Source organism: Phalacrocorax aristotelis, chromosome 4 (genome assembly GCF_949628215.1).
Source record: "Phalacrocorax aristotelis chromosome 4, bGulAri2.1, whole genome shotgun sequence".
Lineage (NCBI taxonomy): Eukaryota > Metazoa > Chordata > Aves > Suliformes > Phalacrocoracidae > Phalacrocorax > Phalacrocorax aristotelis.
In genome coordinates this window covers 70,061,197-70,080,852 of record NC_134279.1, presented here as the reverse complement: position 1 = coordinate 70,080,852, position 19,656 = coordinate 70,061,197, and the positions used below count along the sequence as shown (strand labels likewise).

Below are 19,656 nucleotides of genomic sequence, written 5' to 3'. Positions count from 1 at the left end.
TACAACACTTCGATAATGCTGTGATGTTTCTTACACATATTTCTGTTGCTTGAGATGCTCACTAGGTTGTTTTCTTTCTGGAATAAAAAGTGCCAGTAGTGTTTGTTTTTGTTACGCTCATACCCTCCTTTCCCTGCTCTGGGCAGGAAAGCTCTAGCAGCTCAGACTCATAGGTTGGCAGGAAATTTAAAACAGCAGCAAGCTGCTGCTTGGACCACCCCCAGCCTTTTTTTTTTTCCCCACTGATGCAGGAGACTATTTATTTGGGGGCTGGCCTGTCAAACTTACTCGTTGATACTTTCCAGTAGCTGCCTAACCACTAACGGTGATTTTTTTCCTCCCTTCCTCCTCCTTTGGACAAGCTCTCCACAAAGAAGATGCTGCTGAGCCTGATTGCTCTGCTGTCTGCTGTCCTGTTAGCCAACGCAGCCCCTCCGACTTGCTACTCGAGGGCCTTGTCTCTGAGCAAAGAAATCACGGAGTCCTTTAAGGAGTTGCAGACCTCCAAAGCTGTGGTGAGTCTACCTAAAAACTGCTCCTGCAAAGGCGCTGTGGGTTGCTTGCTTTTGACACAAGTTTCTCTCTAAACAAAATTGCAACAGGTCTTTTTCTTTCCTGCAGGACTCATGTGTGGAGATGCTGCCCAGGCTGTACCTGGACATACATGTAAGTTTTCAAACTTTTTTCTTACTCCTCTGCAGTAAAAGCAGCTAATGGAAAGGGAGGATAACTCTTAAGATTGTACCCCAGAAGAGTGGTTTGAAACAAAAGCTTAATTAAGCAGAGAGATGAGTGACCAAAAAAAAAATCTCATTTTGAACCTTATTAAAATCCCTCTGGAGCTTCTGAGATTTTACTTGTTTAAAAATTCAAAAAATAGGAAATCAATACTTTGAAGTGATTACCACTTGTACGTTATTAATTCATTGTGACAGAGCCTTTTCAGTAGTTAAATAAGTGCAACAAAACTTTGAATAATAGTTTAAAATAACTGCAGAATAAATTTCTTCACTTAATAAATCTACCTCATTTTATATCATGAGTGGCTTCTGGCACTGCAGCTTTAATAAAAAGAAGTACAGGAATGCCTTGCTGGCTTTTCCTGTTTAAATAGCTATTTGTCAAACCCAGAAGGAAAAAGGATTGCTGAGGATATGGACGTGTGATACTGAGAAAAAACAGCAGTAGTCATCTCCCATCACAGACACTTTAAAGTAGCCTCCTGCACACAAAGTTTATGTTATCGTATTCTGCCTTGGGATATCCAGCATATTTGGCTTCTTTTCCCAGTGCTCAATCGAGCAACTAAAAATTAGAAAATACCAGACAAACCAAGAGATGTCTGACACTTTTTGCTATAGGCAAACACCGTCAAGTCTTGCAAGTCAGAACTCTCCGGATCCCAATTCCAGAGTTGCCAGTGCCTGCCTTCAGTACAAAGACCAAACAAAGTGAGCCCAGTGCCTCAGTTTCCCTTGCTTTAAGGAAAAAGCTGGGATATTTATTTACCTGCTTCACAAGGATGTTGTGAAATTAATGTTCACTGTGTTTTATTTTGATAATGAAAAGTAAAAATTACTCTGGAAAAAAATTTGCCTGACATTCACAGAATTGCCTATTGTACGGGAACAGAAGAATCATATCTGTGAGATCTTGATAATCTGTTCACCAGCTAAATCAGGTACTCATTTCAAAGGGAGACAATGCACCTATTCTGTAGGTAAATCCACCAACTACAGGAGCAGATGTGATTGTATTGACACTGTTGCCTCCTAAATCATGTGAGAAATAGGCTGGCAGACCAAAACTGTGTCTGTGCACCTTTCCGAGCACTTATTTGGACCAAACATCTTTGTTATGAAATATTGAAGGTGAATTTGCCTAACCAAAGGTTACATAGATTACACATACATAGAGGTAGGAATTCAAGGTTCACATAGAAGCAGTAAGAATTTTGTAAGTGGTGGATGAGAAACATAAATCTGTGTTTGTGCAGGGTTACACATACCTCTTTTGCGTGCTTTGCAGAATTACTGTGTGTTGGCAAAACTCCGTGATTTTGTGGCCTACCCCAGATGTGAGGGAGTGTTTGAAGTGAGCGAGCTGAAGGAAAAAGCCCGGAGCCTGTACACCATCATGATCTCGTACTGCAGAAGGGTAGGTCAAGATGCACCAACAAGGACATAGTCTCTGCTTTTAGCTTGCTCTGTCGCCACCCGGTCCCCTGACAAGCAAAACTGGATCAGGGACTGAGCTTCTCAACATTGTGTTAACTTGTGTCTTCCTCCTTTATAAATGTTAGCCTTCTTTTTTGTTTTGCCAGGACTTGGTGTTCCTCACTGATGACTGTAGTGCTTTGGAAAGTCCTATTCTACCTCCCACTGAGCCTTCCGTCATTGACAGCTAAAATGGAGTCAACCCGAAAGCTGCACCTGGGGAATTTTCAAGAAGATGAAGCGTCAAAATATGTATACACGGTCAACTACCACGTTAACAACAAAGATCTTTTTCAAGCACACTAGCAATATTATCTCAGACCTACCCATTTTTCTCAGCCTTGGCAGGAAATTAACTGCATGCCTTGCATACTTACTGAGCTGCTAGGGAAACTACAGTTAGAGAGCATTTTTTTAATTTGGCAAGGTATGATTAATTCATCTTAGCCAAATGTATAAGGTATGTTTTGTTTAAACATTAGATACTAGATGTTTTTTACTCTTTTTATGAATAACTACATTCATATAAAGAAAACAGATTACGATCAATATTCTATCCTTTCCTGACTTAGAAGTTCTTCTTTTAAAAGATGGGCATGGAAGGGACGATATTTGTTTTTTCTTAAAGTGTTTGATACGAGAAGTGTAATTCTGTACTGGCAGATAACCCTTTAAGTGTATAGCTCGTATATGTATACTAATAGTTCTTGATGTCAGACTTGTAAGAATAGAGGTGAAAGTAACTGTCTCTGTGGAAAACTAAATAAAAACATCCTTCTAACCCAAGATGCTTGTGCTACATCATGTCTTTCAAGATTAGCCAAAAAGGTGTCATTCTTACAAAGTTACTTTTCACAGTCACTTGCAAGTTGTTTTTCACAGCATAAGCCATCTTTAGCTTTGTTTCCATAGCAATGCAAACTTTGCTGTGTCTGCATGATTTGACAATGTGTCAGTTTCTACTGGGAGAATTTTTCTGTGCTGCAAACAATTTGACAAAATCAGTGGAATTATTTTTAAATACTGTTTCTGTGTTATAAGAATGTAAGTTGTGAGGCAGTGGCTCAGAAAGCCTATTAAAAGTTTGGACAGATTTTTAAGACACAGCCCATGTATGGAGCTACTGAGATTAATAAAATTTCCAGATAATAGTTCCAGAGTCATGGGTCGTTCCAGTATCTGCAGGACATGGGACCTTCACACCCAGCATCTCTTTGGTGCCAAGAATAGAAAAAATCTTCCCCATGTTCTTGGAAGTAGCAGCTATTACCCCAGAGAATCCATTCCTTTCCTCTCTGGAAGTGGTTCCTCTCTCTCCTGTGTAGCATTTGCTTGTCATTCATCTGCAGCACTGCCAGCCCTGGTCACTTGGTCAGTGGTCTCACCATGTCTTATAAAAACCCCATCTTCTGTAATCATGGGGCTGCGGGACAATCACAGCTCCTTTATCATCCTGTCATTCCCATGAATATCTGATGGTATAAACCAAAATAATTGACAACTGTTACAGAAATAAGTCAATCATAACATTAAATCAAAGGAAAAAAATGTGAAGGGGGAAAAAAGGGGTTGTCTTTATTTTAGAATTACTCTGGTCTGTAGAAATTACTAATCTGAGTTTAGCTATAGCACATTTGACTGTCCCACTGAACCACAGAATAAGGTTGGGAAACTCTGAACCCAGGGGAAATACAGAGGGAATAAAGTAAACAAATGCTTTCCTTTCCAGTTTGTTTCCTTTCTGAGTGTACGTTCAGGGAATGTGCCTGTCAGAATTTGTATTTCTCTCCTGAAGGTCCTCATGTGCTAACCTTACTAATCCTCTAGATGAGCCGTTCTGCCCACAGGCATCTTACAGGGGTTCCACTCAGGTGTCTCTACAGGCATCTGGTAGAGACAGTAGCAAGCTCAGCAATCTGATCTAGCAGCACGCTGAACTCAAAAATGTGCAACAGTTCAGATAGCTCTACTATCAGAAAAATCATTGCTTAGTTTGCCTTTTAGGATACTTCTCTCCAAGCCAGCAACCTCTGTACAAGATCCTACACACTCTAGAGATATCAATACCATTTTTTCTGCATTACCTGGACATACCCAAGGCCAATTCCTTCAGCAGCAGCCATATCCTGGAATAAAGGCACCTATTAGCATTCTGGCAGGGAGCCTGATACCCACACAGAGAGCGTGTAAGCATTGGCAGCTCCCTGGCTCAGTGAGAAATGCAGGTGGAGTAGAACCGTTTGCTGTCAGACTCTACATTCAAGTTTTTCCTCCCCCTAAGCAGGGGCTCAGCCACCACTGGGAGGACCAAGCCGCGCTGGGATAACACCAAGGCCTATACACTTCCATACAAGTACCAAAACCACATCACAGCCTCTGTTTTTCATACCTTTATAAAAATACAGCCATGGACATACCTTGCAAGAAAGTGTGGTATGATCACCACAGGCCATGGTGTTCGCAGAGCTAAGCCAGGGACCAGGCAGTACATGTGCCTGGAAGGTGGCAGCAGAAGCTGTTAATTCTTGGCGCTTTTTTCCACCTCCAAATATCACAGGTTTCAAACACAGGCCTGTTGTAAAGATTGCATTGTTATTTGGCAAGCAAACTGCAGAGCAGGACGTGCTTCCTTTCCCACAGAAGCCCACACAACTCTGTCCCTAAAACTGGACCTTGAGTAAAGTCTGTGCAGATAATCATGGCACTTCTGCCCCTGCTTCTTTCCTGTCGCATGGCCACTCACTTTCTGAAACTGAGTATTTGAAGAGGATTTTCTTATGGATCTTCTCATAACTCCTCTTTATCCTGCTTTATTGAAGTAAATAAGCCTTCCCTAGTCCATTTTGATAGAACTCGTGATCCTAAATCCAGACTGGATTTCTCTGGTAATGTTCCCAACAACCTTCCAAATATATTTCCTCCTGTTGAGAAAAGTAACTAGATGCTTTGGGGACTGTACATACTGGAAAGGACAGCATATCCTCCATTTGCAGATGCTGTACTGTTTTTTTTCCCAAGAATCGGATTTGTCTCATCATTGGTGTGCTTTTACACCAAGTATATTCCCTATGGTTTATGCTGTGACTCTCTTCACCTCTCACATGTAATTTTTAATGGAAAGTGTGCTGCAAGCAATGCTATGCTCTTTCAGTTCACAGTAACCTGCTGTCACTCAGACTGTCTTAATGAGATTTGTGATTAGATGAACTCTTTTTATGGACAGCATCTTTTTCCAGGTTGTCATGGTCCAGGGGAAAAAATCACCAATGAAGAGATCTAATCCACTTGTAATTCACGAAGAAATCATCCACTTCTCCCTTTCAGTAACACAGTAGGTTTACCAACTTTTTAATTTACTATTATACCAGCTATATAAGGAGCAGTGGAGCCATTCATGCGGCTGAGCGTTTATTCCTGCAACACAGCAGCCCATGCTCATTAGGGCCCCAGCCAACAGGGAGACTGTGAAGGGATTAAGGACATATTTGTTGTAATTTGTCAACTGGCATCTTGCCTAGTTATTGCAGAATATTACTAAAAGCACATCATTAAGAAACTGCACTCAGTTTGATCATTAGGGATGAATCATAGAAAAGCAAAACATCTGTTCTGTTTTCTTACCTGTTTAAGGAGGTTTGTTGGAAGGAGCAGTCATCCTAGGACTAGGTTTTCTTTAGCAGACTTCTCTCAAACTGCAAGAAGCCTCACTAAAGAGCAGTCCTAGGACTGCTAGACTCTCCCTTATATTATCATATGGAATCCTAAGGCAGTCAGAATGCCTTGGGGACTGGGGGATAGTCTTGGGGGCTACCTCTGCAAAATTATACAAAGACATTCATTTCCAATTTTGCAAAAAAAGTTGTATTATGAATTTTACTGGAACCAGCTCTTTTCCCATATCTTTTGTCTGAGTCTCAGTCACATGGGCTTTCCTTAAGTAGGCACTCTAGTCACTTATACACTTATACATTGTTTTTTGGTGAAACCAGGGTAGGGAGGAGGGCTAGCAAATGTCTAATCTCCAGCCACTACCCCAAGTCAGGAAAGATGGTGGCCTTTGAACACATAATTAGATCTTTAAGGTGACGAGGTTCCACTGGGTAACATGTGACTTACTACTAATTAATAGGGCACAAATTAAATATGGTCTTATGAATTCCTTTTTTCTTTTTTTTTTAAGCAAAGAAAAAACTGTAATGAAGCACTGGGGAGGAATCTGATCTTTTATATTTTACATTTTGGAGTGGAGTGTTAGTTTGTCCAAACACCAGATTTGGGAGTGCCCATTTGTCAATTGCACCTTTCCCTGTGTTTGTGGCATCCGTGGGTTGAGTTAATGGGATGCTGACAGAGATTTTTCCAAAAATTTGCTGCAATGTTAAGGTCTTGAAAATAATGTTACCTTACAAACATTTAACCACTGTACTTTAACCAGCACTTTTTTCCACATTAAAATGTTATCATTTTTTGAGTGTACGGCAATGCAATTGAAAATTACAATGGACAACCTCCATCAACTTTATTTCTGCAACTTTTTGGATTCACACTTTTCTTTTAGGCTTGCTATCACCAGAAACCCAAGATTTTACTGTTAGCCTTCCAGAGTAAAAAAAACCAACCAAACAAAAAAAAAACCACACAAAACAAAACAAAACAAAAAAAAACCACCAACAACAGTCTGCAAGGGAGCTGTTGGTAGCTAAGCCAAAATTCAGACAATTCAGACACAGTGTGCAGAGAAAGGCCATGATATTGTTATGAAAAGATATTCATAGTCTATGTTTCCTTAACATAGGGTAAATGTATATCCTTAGATAAATAATATAGCAATGAACAGAAACCCAATTAAAATATCTATCTTTTGAAGACAGCTAAATACATACATATATACTCCGAAATCTTGTTTCATGCTCACAGGTCCATGAGGAGGGTGTCTTCAGACAGATAAGAGGATTTTGAGGCCGAACAGACACAGGGGGAAAGAAAAACATCTCCAAAGATGTTTTGCAATAGACTGAAATACATTGACATTACCTCATTAATACTCAAACCTTACAGGAGAAATAAAGCCAAAATCATAGAACAAGAAAGAAGCTTGAGAACTCTTAATGCATCCCTTGAGTCCAAGACTAGCCTGGCTAACCCAGTTCATTCCTGACTGCAGTTTGCCTGGAAGATGAAAGCCCACAGCAGTTAGAATCAATCCACTCCAGTCCCCCCTTTTGTTACAAAGTTTTACCTGGTACTCAGTTTGCCTTCTCAGAATTTAAGCCCATTGCTTCCTGCCTTATTTGTCACACAAATGGGGATCAGTCTGTTCTTTTTTGTCTTTGCAGCAGATGTTAGTACATTTGAAGGCTTCTGTCTCTCTCCCTACTCTATAAATCCAATTCTTTCAATCTTTCTTCATTGATCAGAGGTCTAGAAAATGTAACCCTTCTTGTGGCCTTTCTTGTACCTGTATCCACTTGGTTCACATCCTTTTTGAAGTACAGTGCTCAAAGTTAAATATAGACATCCAGCTGAGGCTTTATCAATATCAAGTAGTGTACAAAGAATATTTATCAGTAATGTTCTGACAAAGTAGATTACAAATAAAAAATAATCTCCAAGAACCTGGAGATATTGTTACACTTTTTTATTTAAATTTTAAGATGAATGTAGAAAATTAGAGTACAAGTTGGCCTCACTACCATCCAATGAAGAAAGCATTTGAGGGGGGGGCGGGAAGGAACAGATACTAAAATACAATGGGTGCTCCATTTGCTGTGCAGGTAGATATAAAGACTACTGGAGACAGTGACAAGTTTTGGATAGACTACACAATGAGGAGTCACCTTTTTTAGATTCATATGGACTATATAAAATGATCCACACCTCCTCCTTCCCAGGACACTGTCCCAGCTCCCATGCTGCTAATCCTGCCAGACTGAGCCATGACACAACGGAGGATGAGAGGTTACTTTTAGACCCCTACATTAAATGCCTTTGCACCTTTCTTTGGCACTCCCTGACATGACTTAACAGCTAAACTCTTGCCTTCCTAACAAGGGTGGCTACAGCCAGATTGCCTTTTGGCAATGTTCTCTGGTCCATGCTATCTCCCAGACCACATCCAAAGCTTGTTTGGAAGAGTGGCATCTGCCCCAGGTCAAAACTGTGCACAGAACTGTTACAACAATTTCTGAGTATAGCCAGGCATGTTTCAATACCTGGAAATGTTCCTACCACTGAGCAAATAAATAAAAGACTGATTTTGGAGCGCAGCTGTTCACTTGTTCTCCTGGGAGAAGAACCATGCTTTCATTTGTTAAGACATTTCATATTAATGAATTAAAACACAATCCCTGAAGTAGTCCAAGGAACAGACCCCAGCGTTGCCCAGTTTCCATATGACTTTCCCATTAGATAAGTACTGGGTAAATGAGTCAAAAAGGTGTTATTCCTATTGAGAGAGAAAGGGAAGCACAAACATAATTTTTAGTAAACCAAGGTCAGACAGAAGTCCTTCTAATAACCTAGGAAGGGAAAAAATATCATTTGGAGGTCACAACTTTGTTTGTTTTCCACTGTTTAATACAGAGAACGCTTTTTCTACAGTTGCAGAATTTAAGCTTTTTTCCTCCCCTGTGAGTTCTCTGAGGTCCAATAAGCGCTTCGCTGTTGCTGCCTTCTTATGACAGTTAGACAGAAAGATGTGAGCTTGGAAAGTAGGCTGTTCATCAAAAAGTTTTCTTTGATCAGAACACAGACATCAGGTCAAGAAAGCAAAGGAATACAGTGAGGCTGTTCTGTACTCCCTCTTCTAGTGAATAGGAGCTGTCTCTGGGTTTATAACCCCAGTCACTAGCCGTACATCTGGGAATTATTTGCATTTTATGCCCCCAAGCAGTTCTGTTTGTCTTTTAATTGCTGTAAATTGTATTGCTTGCCTTAGTGTCCTCTGAAATTTTAATAACAAGGCATCATTTTTTTTTTAAGACCTAGGAATTCAGTTCTAGACTAAAGCATGCCATGAGTATCTTATTTTCAGCCTTTTCACAACACTGGGTTGCACAGCCTGGGCTTGGCCCATGACTGACTAGTGCAGTTCATAGGTGGGCTAAGCCACAGTCACTTCTGGGGGTACAGCAGACAGTTGCATTTATGTAGCACCTTTTTTCACTCAGCACTTTTATGCTTTTCAAACAGTACTGTCTCATTTTTATTACGGATCTGAAAGTGTAATGCTGGAGAAGTCCTAGGAGCCTGCAGCCTAAGTTTTGCCAAGCTGTGTGTGGGCACTAGAAGAAAGTCTATGACCAAACTACTAGCAACCTGGGGTACATATGCCGACCCTCAAATCCCCTGCATCAAAGGTAGAAAATGTCATGAAGTTATACAGGAAAAGGAAGAATGACACAACATGACACTCTGCAGGAGGGGCAAGGCTAAGCAAACTTCCACCGTGGCCACAAAGAGCAAGCAGAAGGTCAGAGCCACATCTTCCTCCTCTCCGAGCCCCCAATGCACTGCTCAGCACTTGTAAGAACAAATGGGCTTATCCAGTTGCCTAAGATAAACCTAATATAAACCTTGCCTTTTTGCCATGATCTTCAGTGTCAAAAGTTTTTAGCCACTTTGGCTAAACAGAGGGAAAAGAATGGGGATGGAAAGGAAGAAGAGCCAGGCAAGAGCATCCTGCACCTTTGTTCAAGAGAGGTGGTTCAGTTTCTGCAAAACTGTTTTCCTCAATCAACTGCAAATGCATCACACTTCCTCCAGTCTCCTGTAATGGCATTTTATCACTTAAATCCTCACAGAACAGTCTTATTCAGAAGAGAAATTATGCAAATAAAATAATTTCTAATCATCACTGTCTTCAGAGGAGGACAACAGAGAGTTGCTCTCAAAAATATCTATTGATAAGGGTAATTATGCTATTAGGCTTTCTCTGTCTTCTCTTCATACATATAATAATTACCTTCAACTTAGAATCTTTCACCAGCATGACATAAAAATCTGGGTAAAGATGTAGACAGGTAAAGAAAAGATGGTTAGGTGTTTTATGTACATTAATTACAACTCATAATACCTCTGACAACTCAGAAAGACATTATTAAATTTAGGCATTGATGCTTCTAAATCAGACTGCTTATTTAGTTATTTCAATGCAGTTTTTAGTATCTATGTATAAACACTGTGGCATAAACAGCCTGCCTAGGATCAGAAAACAGATTGGTGACAGTGCCAAAAATAAAGCATATGCCTTTTGAGCCTACTTCTCCAGCACTCTAAGCACTGCCTTTAGCCACATGTCCTCACATAGTCTAGGAGTGGCTCTTGTATTTACTGCCAACCAGCATTTTACACAGCAATCAAATGGATTACTATTTCATTGTGCCTGGGAAGCTTTTGACCAAAGCTAGATTTGTGGTCCAAATTTAAAATGGACTCTCATTACATATGCCAGAACAGGTTTGAAAAAATATTTCCTCCCTATTAAAGCTCTCGTCATGCCAATGAAAGGCCAGTCTATTCTCTGCAATATATATCTCCCAGTGGATTATATGGGACACATGATATTGAGAAGCAAAGACCTGATGGTCACAGCAAAATATGCTTCACAAATTGCTTTTTGGAAATAATACAATCCACAATTCAGCAGCAAACAATAACTTCAGAACAGTCGTGGATTCCAAAAAAAATGTTGAAATCCTGCAGAACATTAACAAACTGTTTAACCCACATCTCTGAAAGCACAGTGATTTGTTATTAATGTCTTTAAAAGCCAATTCTGCAACCACCACCACTGAGACTGTATGATACAAGTGCCTCCATGCACTTTGCATGTGTACAGTCAAACATCAACCTTTACAACAAGGGCACACACCTCTTTTCCCTTCTACCTGGGCAGTCAAATGAAATTTCATACAATAACACCACTGAACAACTGGTGAAAGTCAAAAGGCCTATCAGGATCAGAGTTCACAATTCTAATTTAAAAATGAGGGAAAGGAACCAACATTTTCAAGAAGTGTTAACTGTAGTGTTACAAATACTAGTATTTTAGGTGGGATTCTTACTCACTGTCGGCGGGTATTATCAAGAGTCCAGGGTACAGATCAGATCAAATTATTGATACGAGTAAATGGGAAGCTCTAGCAGGTGGTAATGTTTCCTCTTATGCAACTATGTAGAATAGTCAACACCAGGATTTTACACAAATATGCAGCGCAGTTAGTGGTATGTTCTGCCATAGTGCAATTGCTGTAGGACTAGATGCATTGCAGGATGCATTCATTGTGGAATCCTTTGAAAAGAAACATATGAAAGGAAAAATAAATAAAAACCCCACTGAACTATCCATGTGTCAGCTATGCTGAAAGATTACCCAAAGCCTAGGTCCAGGCTCAGTACCTAGTCATGTGCTGTAAAATACCTTTATGCCATGCAGTTTACATTGCCTGTTCTCATTGGGCATTGATGGTGATTTGGTTCTATTACCTTCAGCTGTAAAATCTGATGTGAGCAGGGACAATACTTCTCTTCCAACTTTCTTCTCTTGCTGGCATGGAGATGAGAAAAGAAACTTGGGGTCTCTTCATTTCCCCAAAGCGGAGGTTCAATTCTACCCTTTTCTGCACTGTGTCAGAGTGCTGAAATTTCCTTAAATCATCCACTATGTTCAGTTGGGCCAAACTGCAACAATCCTTGCTCATAGGTAGTGATCAGACCTAAGATGCACCCAATTTTGGGCATGCTGTTTTCCAAGAGCATTTCTGTGTTGCAACTTGTTGGTTCCTTGACTCTGATGATCACAGATACCTGGATACAGATGTACTGTTTCATCACAGAGAAGATGAACAGCCACAGCACAATGCTGTGGTGGGGACCATGCCATCTCAGAGGGCTCTAAACTCAAAAGGAGACCTGCAGCAGGAGATACACCCACAAACATCCTGCACTTCCCTATCATGCACACTCTTGCATGAGTTGGCACCATGCTAAAACTTATGCATGGAGTCTGCACGGGGAAGAAAATACCTAGGTAGCCTTTTGTTATTGCTATTTGAAGCAAGTTGATTTGTTAAGCTATGAGTAACCCTTGTTCACTGCTTCAATCTGGAAAACAGACACTGTGTCTCAGCATCTGAGTCATTGAGCTGGACCAAAAAAAAGTCCCAGCAGAAACACAGCTATCAACTTTTGAAACTGGCTGACTACAATGTAAGTTTTAACAGCACATTTACAGTGAGATCAGTGACGCTGGCAACAATAACTCACACTTTTCATCTTAGGTGTTTTGTACACTTAGGATCCCCCTTAAGACACTGTGTGCTGATTGATTCAAACAGGCTTCACAATCAAGCTTTTGGCATTTCACCATTTTTGCTTTTCATCTGTCCACAAATTTATGACTTCTACTCAGCAAGTGAGATTGCAAAGTCAGAAAGCTGCTGTGTGGACTATTTTTCTCTTCTCCATTCCACTTAGCTTCATTGATTTTGAAATCTGCCTCTCTACAGCTGACTCAGGACTTATTATTAACAATAGCCAGACACATTTTGATGCTACTTGATGCTGAAGATAGTTTTGGATAAATTGGAGGAAGATTGCTGTAATACAAGAAGGCAAGAGGATCAGCTTTGTCTCTGTAAGTCTGGAGTATGAAAAGTTTATTGCTGGGTTTAATTTATATTTGCTGGAAGACACATGAACTCTAAGAGATAAATTTGTCCCAAATGTGCAGAAAACAGTGCACCTCATAGAAACTCTGTTCATTTATCATTTTAGTCACTTCCCATAAATCAAACCTCCAAAAATGCAGTTTATAAATATCCTATTATATTATGGAAGTTGCAGATAGTAAGTCTCTTCCTCATGACATCACATTCCCTGTGCTCCATGCTTTTCAAAGAGGATGCCTTTACTGACGCTAAAGCAAGAGCACTCAAAAGCCTGCATAGTTCACCAAGGAGCTCCTGACAAAACTCTAATATAAAAAGAAAGCTCACATGAGGTATAATCAGGGTTAGAAGACCCAGGAGAAATACAGGAACACGGTCTGAGTATGTTAACACAGGGTTAGGCAAGCCAAAGCCCGCCTGGAGTTGAATCTCTAAGAGTTTCTACAGGTACATGGACCTGCATTCCACAGGAGCGTGGAACCACTGCTGAAAAGGGAAGGGAAGTTAGTGGCAAAAGCCATAGCAAAGGTACTCACTACCTTTTTCACCTCCATCTTTACTGATAAGATCAGCCTTCAGAAATCCCAGGCCCCAGAGACCAGTAGAAAAGTCTGGAGCAAAGAAAACTTACCCTGGGTAGACAAGGGTCATGTAATGAACTTTTAAACAATCTGGACTTACACAAGACCACGGGACCTGACAGATTTCACTCAGGAGTGCCAAGGGTTGATGCAATTGTGAGGCCATTCTGCAATGGCCGTGTCCTTTGCAAGGACATGGCGACTGTGTGAGGTTCCCAAGGACTGGAAGAAAGAAAAGGCCACTCCTGTCCTGGAGTAAGGTAAGAAGTATTTGGGGAATTGCAGGCTGGTCAACCTCACCTCCATCCCTGAGCAAGTCCTCCTGAAAACCATTTCCAAACATATGAAAGGCAAGAAGGTGAATGGATGTTGTTGCTATGGACTTATAAAGGGGAAAATCGTGCTTAACCAACCAGATGATGAGCATGGTGGATGAGGGAAGGGCAATGGATGTTGTTTATCTCAACTTCAGAAAGGCTTTCAACACTGTTTCCCATAATACCATTAAAGACAAACTGAAGTACAGACTAGAGAAGTGAACAGTGAGGTGGATCGAAAACTGGATGAAATGCCAGGCTCAAGAGATTGTGAGTAGCAGCATGAAGTCCGGTTGGAGGTCAGATATTGGTGAGGTACTTCAAGGGTTGATACTGGCAGTAACAGTTTTGGCCTGTTGTACAAGTCCTGCACACTGGACGCCAAGAGGCTGGAAAGCAGCTTTGTAGAAAAGGACCTGGAGATCCTGGTGGGCACCAAATTGAACATGAACCAGCAATGTGCCCTTGTAACAAAAGGGTAATTGTGGGCTACATCATTAGGAAGTAGTCCTTTCCCTTTGCTTCTCCCACTCACTCCTACTGTGAGGGTGGTCAGACACCAGACATGTTGCCCAGAGAATTTGAGGAGTCTCCATCTTTGTAGATATTTGAAATGCAACTGGACAAGGTCCTGAGCAACTTGCTGTAGCTGATTATGCTTGAAGCATGTGGGTAGGCTAGACTTTCTCCAGATCTGAACCTTTTTGTGATTCTGCAGTTACACCCATGTGTTTTTTGCAGGCACATGTTCCTACTGAGCAGCACTAAAGAATATAGGTTAGTGCAGCTCTACCAAAAGTATCTGAAAGGTTTATTTGGTTCTTAGCAGGGAAAGGTCTCTATTACAAGCTAGTCTATATAGCAGACTCCACTAGTGTAGTTTCTCTTCCTGCAACTTCTTCCCCCAAATATTAGTTTCTCTGACAGAAGGATTAAATATAGACTTGGTCAGAAGAATAGTTTCAGTAGTAAGGAGGGATAATCTTTTTAAACAACTCAGCTGGGATTTTCCATTTACAGGGGCTGTTTGCTAGTTTTTACAGTTGCAAATAGTTTTCTGTTAAGCCCAGTTTCCAACAGCAGAAACAGTTGCTTCTGTCATAGAAGGGGGAAGGGGGGAAACCTGAATAATACCTTTATTTGGAGGAAAGTCATCTTCCTTGAGAAAGGAAAAACAAACAAACAAAAAAAACCCCAAATATTGTGCAGGGCACAGAGCTGAGTAGCACTTGATGTTATGGAACAGGCTGTACCCTGGCAGTTGTTCCGGAGGTTGCTGCCTTCCCATGCTCTATTGCTTCCTTTTCTCTTCTGTTCTGTGACCAGGAATATTCCTCTAGGGAAGACATGCTATTTCCTTTTGTCTCCTTTCTTAATTAAATTCCTAATTGAATCTTTGCAAAGAAGATATCTGAGGTATCAAAAGGAGAACTATCACCACCTCTTGACAGTGTGGGATGATGTGAAGAGATGCAAAAACCTTCTGATGCTCCTAAAGCCCACATCATATCTTTTCCCTTACTAAGATGAACAGTTTGGTGATGAGTAAGTATTCCCTGGCTCCATAGGGAATACAAGGCGTTGATGGCCCACCAAACAAACTGTTGTCACCTGTTACCACCTTGTTTAATGATTATGGACTCAGTTCAACAAATCAGATAGATAGGTATTCGTTAAATCTATAAATGTTATGCTGAGTAGGAATGGATTTAAACACACACCACAGAATGGATCTTCCAGAACAGTTTTGTATTGATATGTGTTCCCAGGCAATGCAGCCAAATAAAGTCTGCTTATTTTACTTAATCTCCTTATTAAAACCAGTGGTTCATGCTGTTCTTGTAAGAAATAACAACAGCAAGCTTACATAAGGTGTTCTCCTGAAGGATATGAATCTCTTTATATCTGGGGAAATCAAAGCCTTGTTTCTCCAAGAGCATAAATGCTCACTGAAATCATACAGGGACATATTAATAAATTAACCTTTATGAGTACTAGCAATACCTTGTAGACCAATAAATTAGAGGATCATGCAACTGAACCTTACCTTGCAGATATGTAGGCATGAACAACATCATGTGATTAGTCCCTTTGAATTCAAGAAATTATTCTGAACATAAAAGTTATCCAGTATGCCTAAGCACCAAACTCTCCAAGGGTTAAACACTCAAATACCTTGATGAAGATTGGGCACCAGGGTCTCAAAAATTGGATCAAAGCAATAGAAACTGTCAGGAAAGTATGAAAAAAATTGATACTCACTGTAATAGAATAGAAATAGCTTAAAAAGATATAGCGAATATTTTGTGTTCTAGCATTTCAAAAAAAATATGTGAGGCAAGAAATAGGACATTTGCACAATTGTTACTCTGTCAGATAGTCTACAATTGCCAACAGAGATGAGAGTCCCACTGTGCCTATCAAATTAAGTTGTGGTCTAAACAGCATATCTAATAAAAAACTAATGGATGGATTGACTTCCACTTTAGAGCTTTCTGAGACAGGTTTGATTTCTGAAAATCAGAAATTCTTGCTCTGAATGGGCACATCCAGAGGAACAGGATAATTCAGTGCTGTTATGACTCAAGTGCAACAGCTTTCCCTCCCTCTCCTACTGTACCCTACCCCAGACACTCCTCAGCCCACTGGTGCAGAAGTGGCAACTCTTGGAAGGAACATATGTATATGCATACATATACATGTGTATATATTATTATTGATTTTTTTCCCCTGAACTTACAGTCTGTTACTGCAACCATAAACAAAACATCCGGTCACCTCAATGAGTCAGGCATTCCAGAGGTAGAGACCGCAGAGAAAAATAAAGCCATATCACAGCAGAGAAAACAAAAAACAAATGTGCTATATTCAGTGTTACAGGAGGCAAAAGCAGCCCAGGCCAAACTATGAAAAGTCACAGCCAGGAGGCCACCACACCTTCCTCTTGCTTTAGTTCTTTTCACAGCTGCCATTTTTTGGACATCATGTTTATACCCACACCGCCTGGAGTGTTACTGTGTCCTTTGAGTTCAGAGGTCCAAAGTAAGACCAGGTGAAAGTCTGAATGAGCTTCACAATAGTGTGATTTAGATGGACAGAATTAAAAGCTCCATTTTTCAAATAAAAAGAACACTTGACGTGTAATTCAGCAAAATGATCCATGTAAAACTGAGCAACTTGAAGTTCAAATCTAATTATTAAATATAAACTTTGCAAACTTTAAGTTGCAACAACTGAAGTAAGGACAGTTCACAGATTCCTGTGCACCAGAGCAGTCCTCTGTTAAACCGTTGTTCTTGTCTCCCCTAACTGGTTTTGGCTTGCAATAAGGATTTTGCAAAGAGATTAATTCTGCTTTGGATACAGCACAGTAGTGGCAAGATGGAGAATCTTATTCTAGGAAAGAGGGTGGTTATTAAATTACTGTAGTTCTGCCACTTAAAGCTTCCTTATTTCTTTTTCTTATCCAAAAGCGTGACGTGCAACAATCCTATTCTGATTACTGAATTCATTATATCATACACATCACTAAGGATTTCCCTTGCTGCATACCTTGTTTTGTGAAATGATTGCTTTCGCAGTTCAGAGGAAATTTCTCAGGACTTGTAGGCCCATGCACTGATCTGGCAGAAAAAAAGCAAATATAATTTGTGGTTGGCTCAGAGTGCCAAATGCTGACCAAAGCAAAGAAGAGCAGGTTATGTTAGCAGTACCCTTGTACTAAGCAATGGATCATAGGGATGAAACTTGAGTTTGGGAAGGGGGAAGGCTTATCTAAAAATAGTTTAGGGGAGAAGAAAACCAATTCCAAGAATCACCTGTCCAACAAGACAGGCTTAAGCTCATAAAACTGCCAGGCTCTTGTGGAGGCAGGCCTGCAACCCTTCTCTGCCTGGCTTGTGGAGAGAGGAGAAGATGCCCTTACTGGCACTTCCATGTATGGGACCAGCACTGCCCTCCTCTCGTGCCTTACAGTGACTCAGGCCAGCAAGATCTGTGGAGAAAGTTGCCTGTGGACATTAGCCAGATGCTGAATCCTTTGAGGATTCACTCCTGCCTGGACAGGCAAACATGTCTGTGCAGTCCTCCTGCCTCCAAATGCCACCCCAACCCCCTCCCATACTTCTTCCTCCTCACACACAACATATCAGCTCTGCTCCCTGTTGCTGTGAAGACCCTTATGGTTATCCTTCCTTACCTCAAGCAACTGGCACGGATGTAGGCAAAACCAAACGCTTAACAGTAGCAGATGCAAAAATTTCTGTTCTTTACTCACTTATGATGTGATGACTCCAGTTCATGGTGCCATAAAGCATTGTCTTTTCCCTCATGTTTTATAAACGAAATCTATAAAAAAATATTTCTTTTTCTTTTAAAAGAAATCACACAGAAAATGTAACTCACAACAACAATATTTTCCTTCCAGGCTTCCTTGGACCTAATTTTAGATGCAGCTACAAATTTCTACTAGCTTGGAACCATCAGGGGGAAATCAGCCTCCATCTTCTCCCTGACTTTCTGTTCATCCCTTTTCTGCCAAGAAAACAAAGTGTTATTGATAGAGAGAACCAAAATGCCCCACTGCCCCTACAGAGAGGAGAGACAGGACATGCACGTTTATAAGCGTTTGGGATAATGAGCTGTCACTTAGCTCTTGTATGGCCTGAAGCAAGTTACTTTGCTTTGCTGTCCCACACAGTCTCTGCATCTCTGTGACTTGTCCCTCAAGTCAAAGGTCTGCTCTTTTCTCCAGCACCAAGTAGCACACCTCAGGCAATGTCAAACTGAAGCCTTCCTCAAAAGTCTTACACAGACCCCCTTCATTTTTGTCTCACCCTCCCTTCCATCTCATTCCTGTCATGCTCTCTCTTGCCAGGTCATCTTCCAGCCCATGTCAGTGGTTCTTTCCTCCACATCCCTTAGTTTTCACTGCCTTCCACTCTTTTTTCCTTAGCCTTCCTTCTACTATCTCATCTTTCTGTCCCCAAGGCTAGATCTCTTTCCCTGTTGTTTATTTCAGGCTCCAGCTCTTCCTTTGCAAGGCCCCTTCTTCTACCTCCTTCCAAGGACTGTGGGAAGAGTGCTCTGCAGTCTGGTGAGCCACCAGCAAGCTCTCCTGCACATCCCCATGCCACCATGCATGCTTCTCCTCTTCACACCAGCACCCTGGGCAGCACAACTCACACAGACTGCTGCAGGAGAAACCGTGTTTAAAAGATGACAATGTCATAGAGGGGAGTTATCCAGTTCTCCAAGAATGCCAGAATGAGAACTTCCATATGCTGATATTGAACAGTAATGGGATTAATATATTTCATTTATCAGCAGGTGTGAGTCCCAAGGAAGAGCATTTGTGCATGTGATGGACTTTAAGCACCTGCATCTAGTTGACTTCAGTGGGATTTCCCACCAGCCGTACCTCAGCACATGCAAATGCCCACTGGATCCAGAGCAAACACAGACAATACCCTGACACAGCCTAACTCCCACTTCCAGCAGCTACTGAAGACAGCCAAGGAGCAGCTGTGGCTGCAATACAAGTTGGCAGAGTTTGAGGGTGGGGAGAACAAAATCACGTGGTAGCTTTGTTCTGCTGTGGCAACATCAGAATCAAAAGCAGTAAGTAGGCAGGGAAGGATGTTAAACTGTTCTCCCCACACACACCCACATTCAACACATGAATTGGCAAGTTTTCCCTGTTATTTCCCGAACACATATCTTTTTGAAAGGACTATTCCCCACAGAAACATCCTCACTGTGCAGACACGTACACTTCCAAGTTGCAAGAAGGATAATTCATAAAAAAGCAATGTTAATAAATCAGGTCTGGACACAGTCACAGTTGGCAGCTACCATGTCCCTTCCTGGTTAA

The 19,656-nt window shown here is 41.0% G+C and overlaps 1 protein-coding gene across 1 annotated transcript; it reads left to right on the top strand.

Annotated features, from left to right (window-relative positions):
• Positions 1-286: 286 nt before the first annotated feature.
• Positions 287-3,002, top strand: CYTL1 (cytokine like 1). Its single transcript, XM_075092463.1, has 4 exons — positions 287-515; positions 622-666; positions 2,029-2,157; positions 2,324-3,002. Exons 1-4 carry the CDS (start codon positions 378-380, stop codon positions 2,405-2,407), a joined length of 396 nt encoding a protein of 131 aa, XP_074948564.1. The 5' UTR covers positions 287-377; the 3' UTR covers positions 2,408-3,002.
• Positions 3,003-19,656: the final 16,654 nt, after the last annotated feature.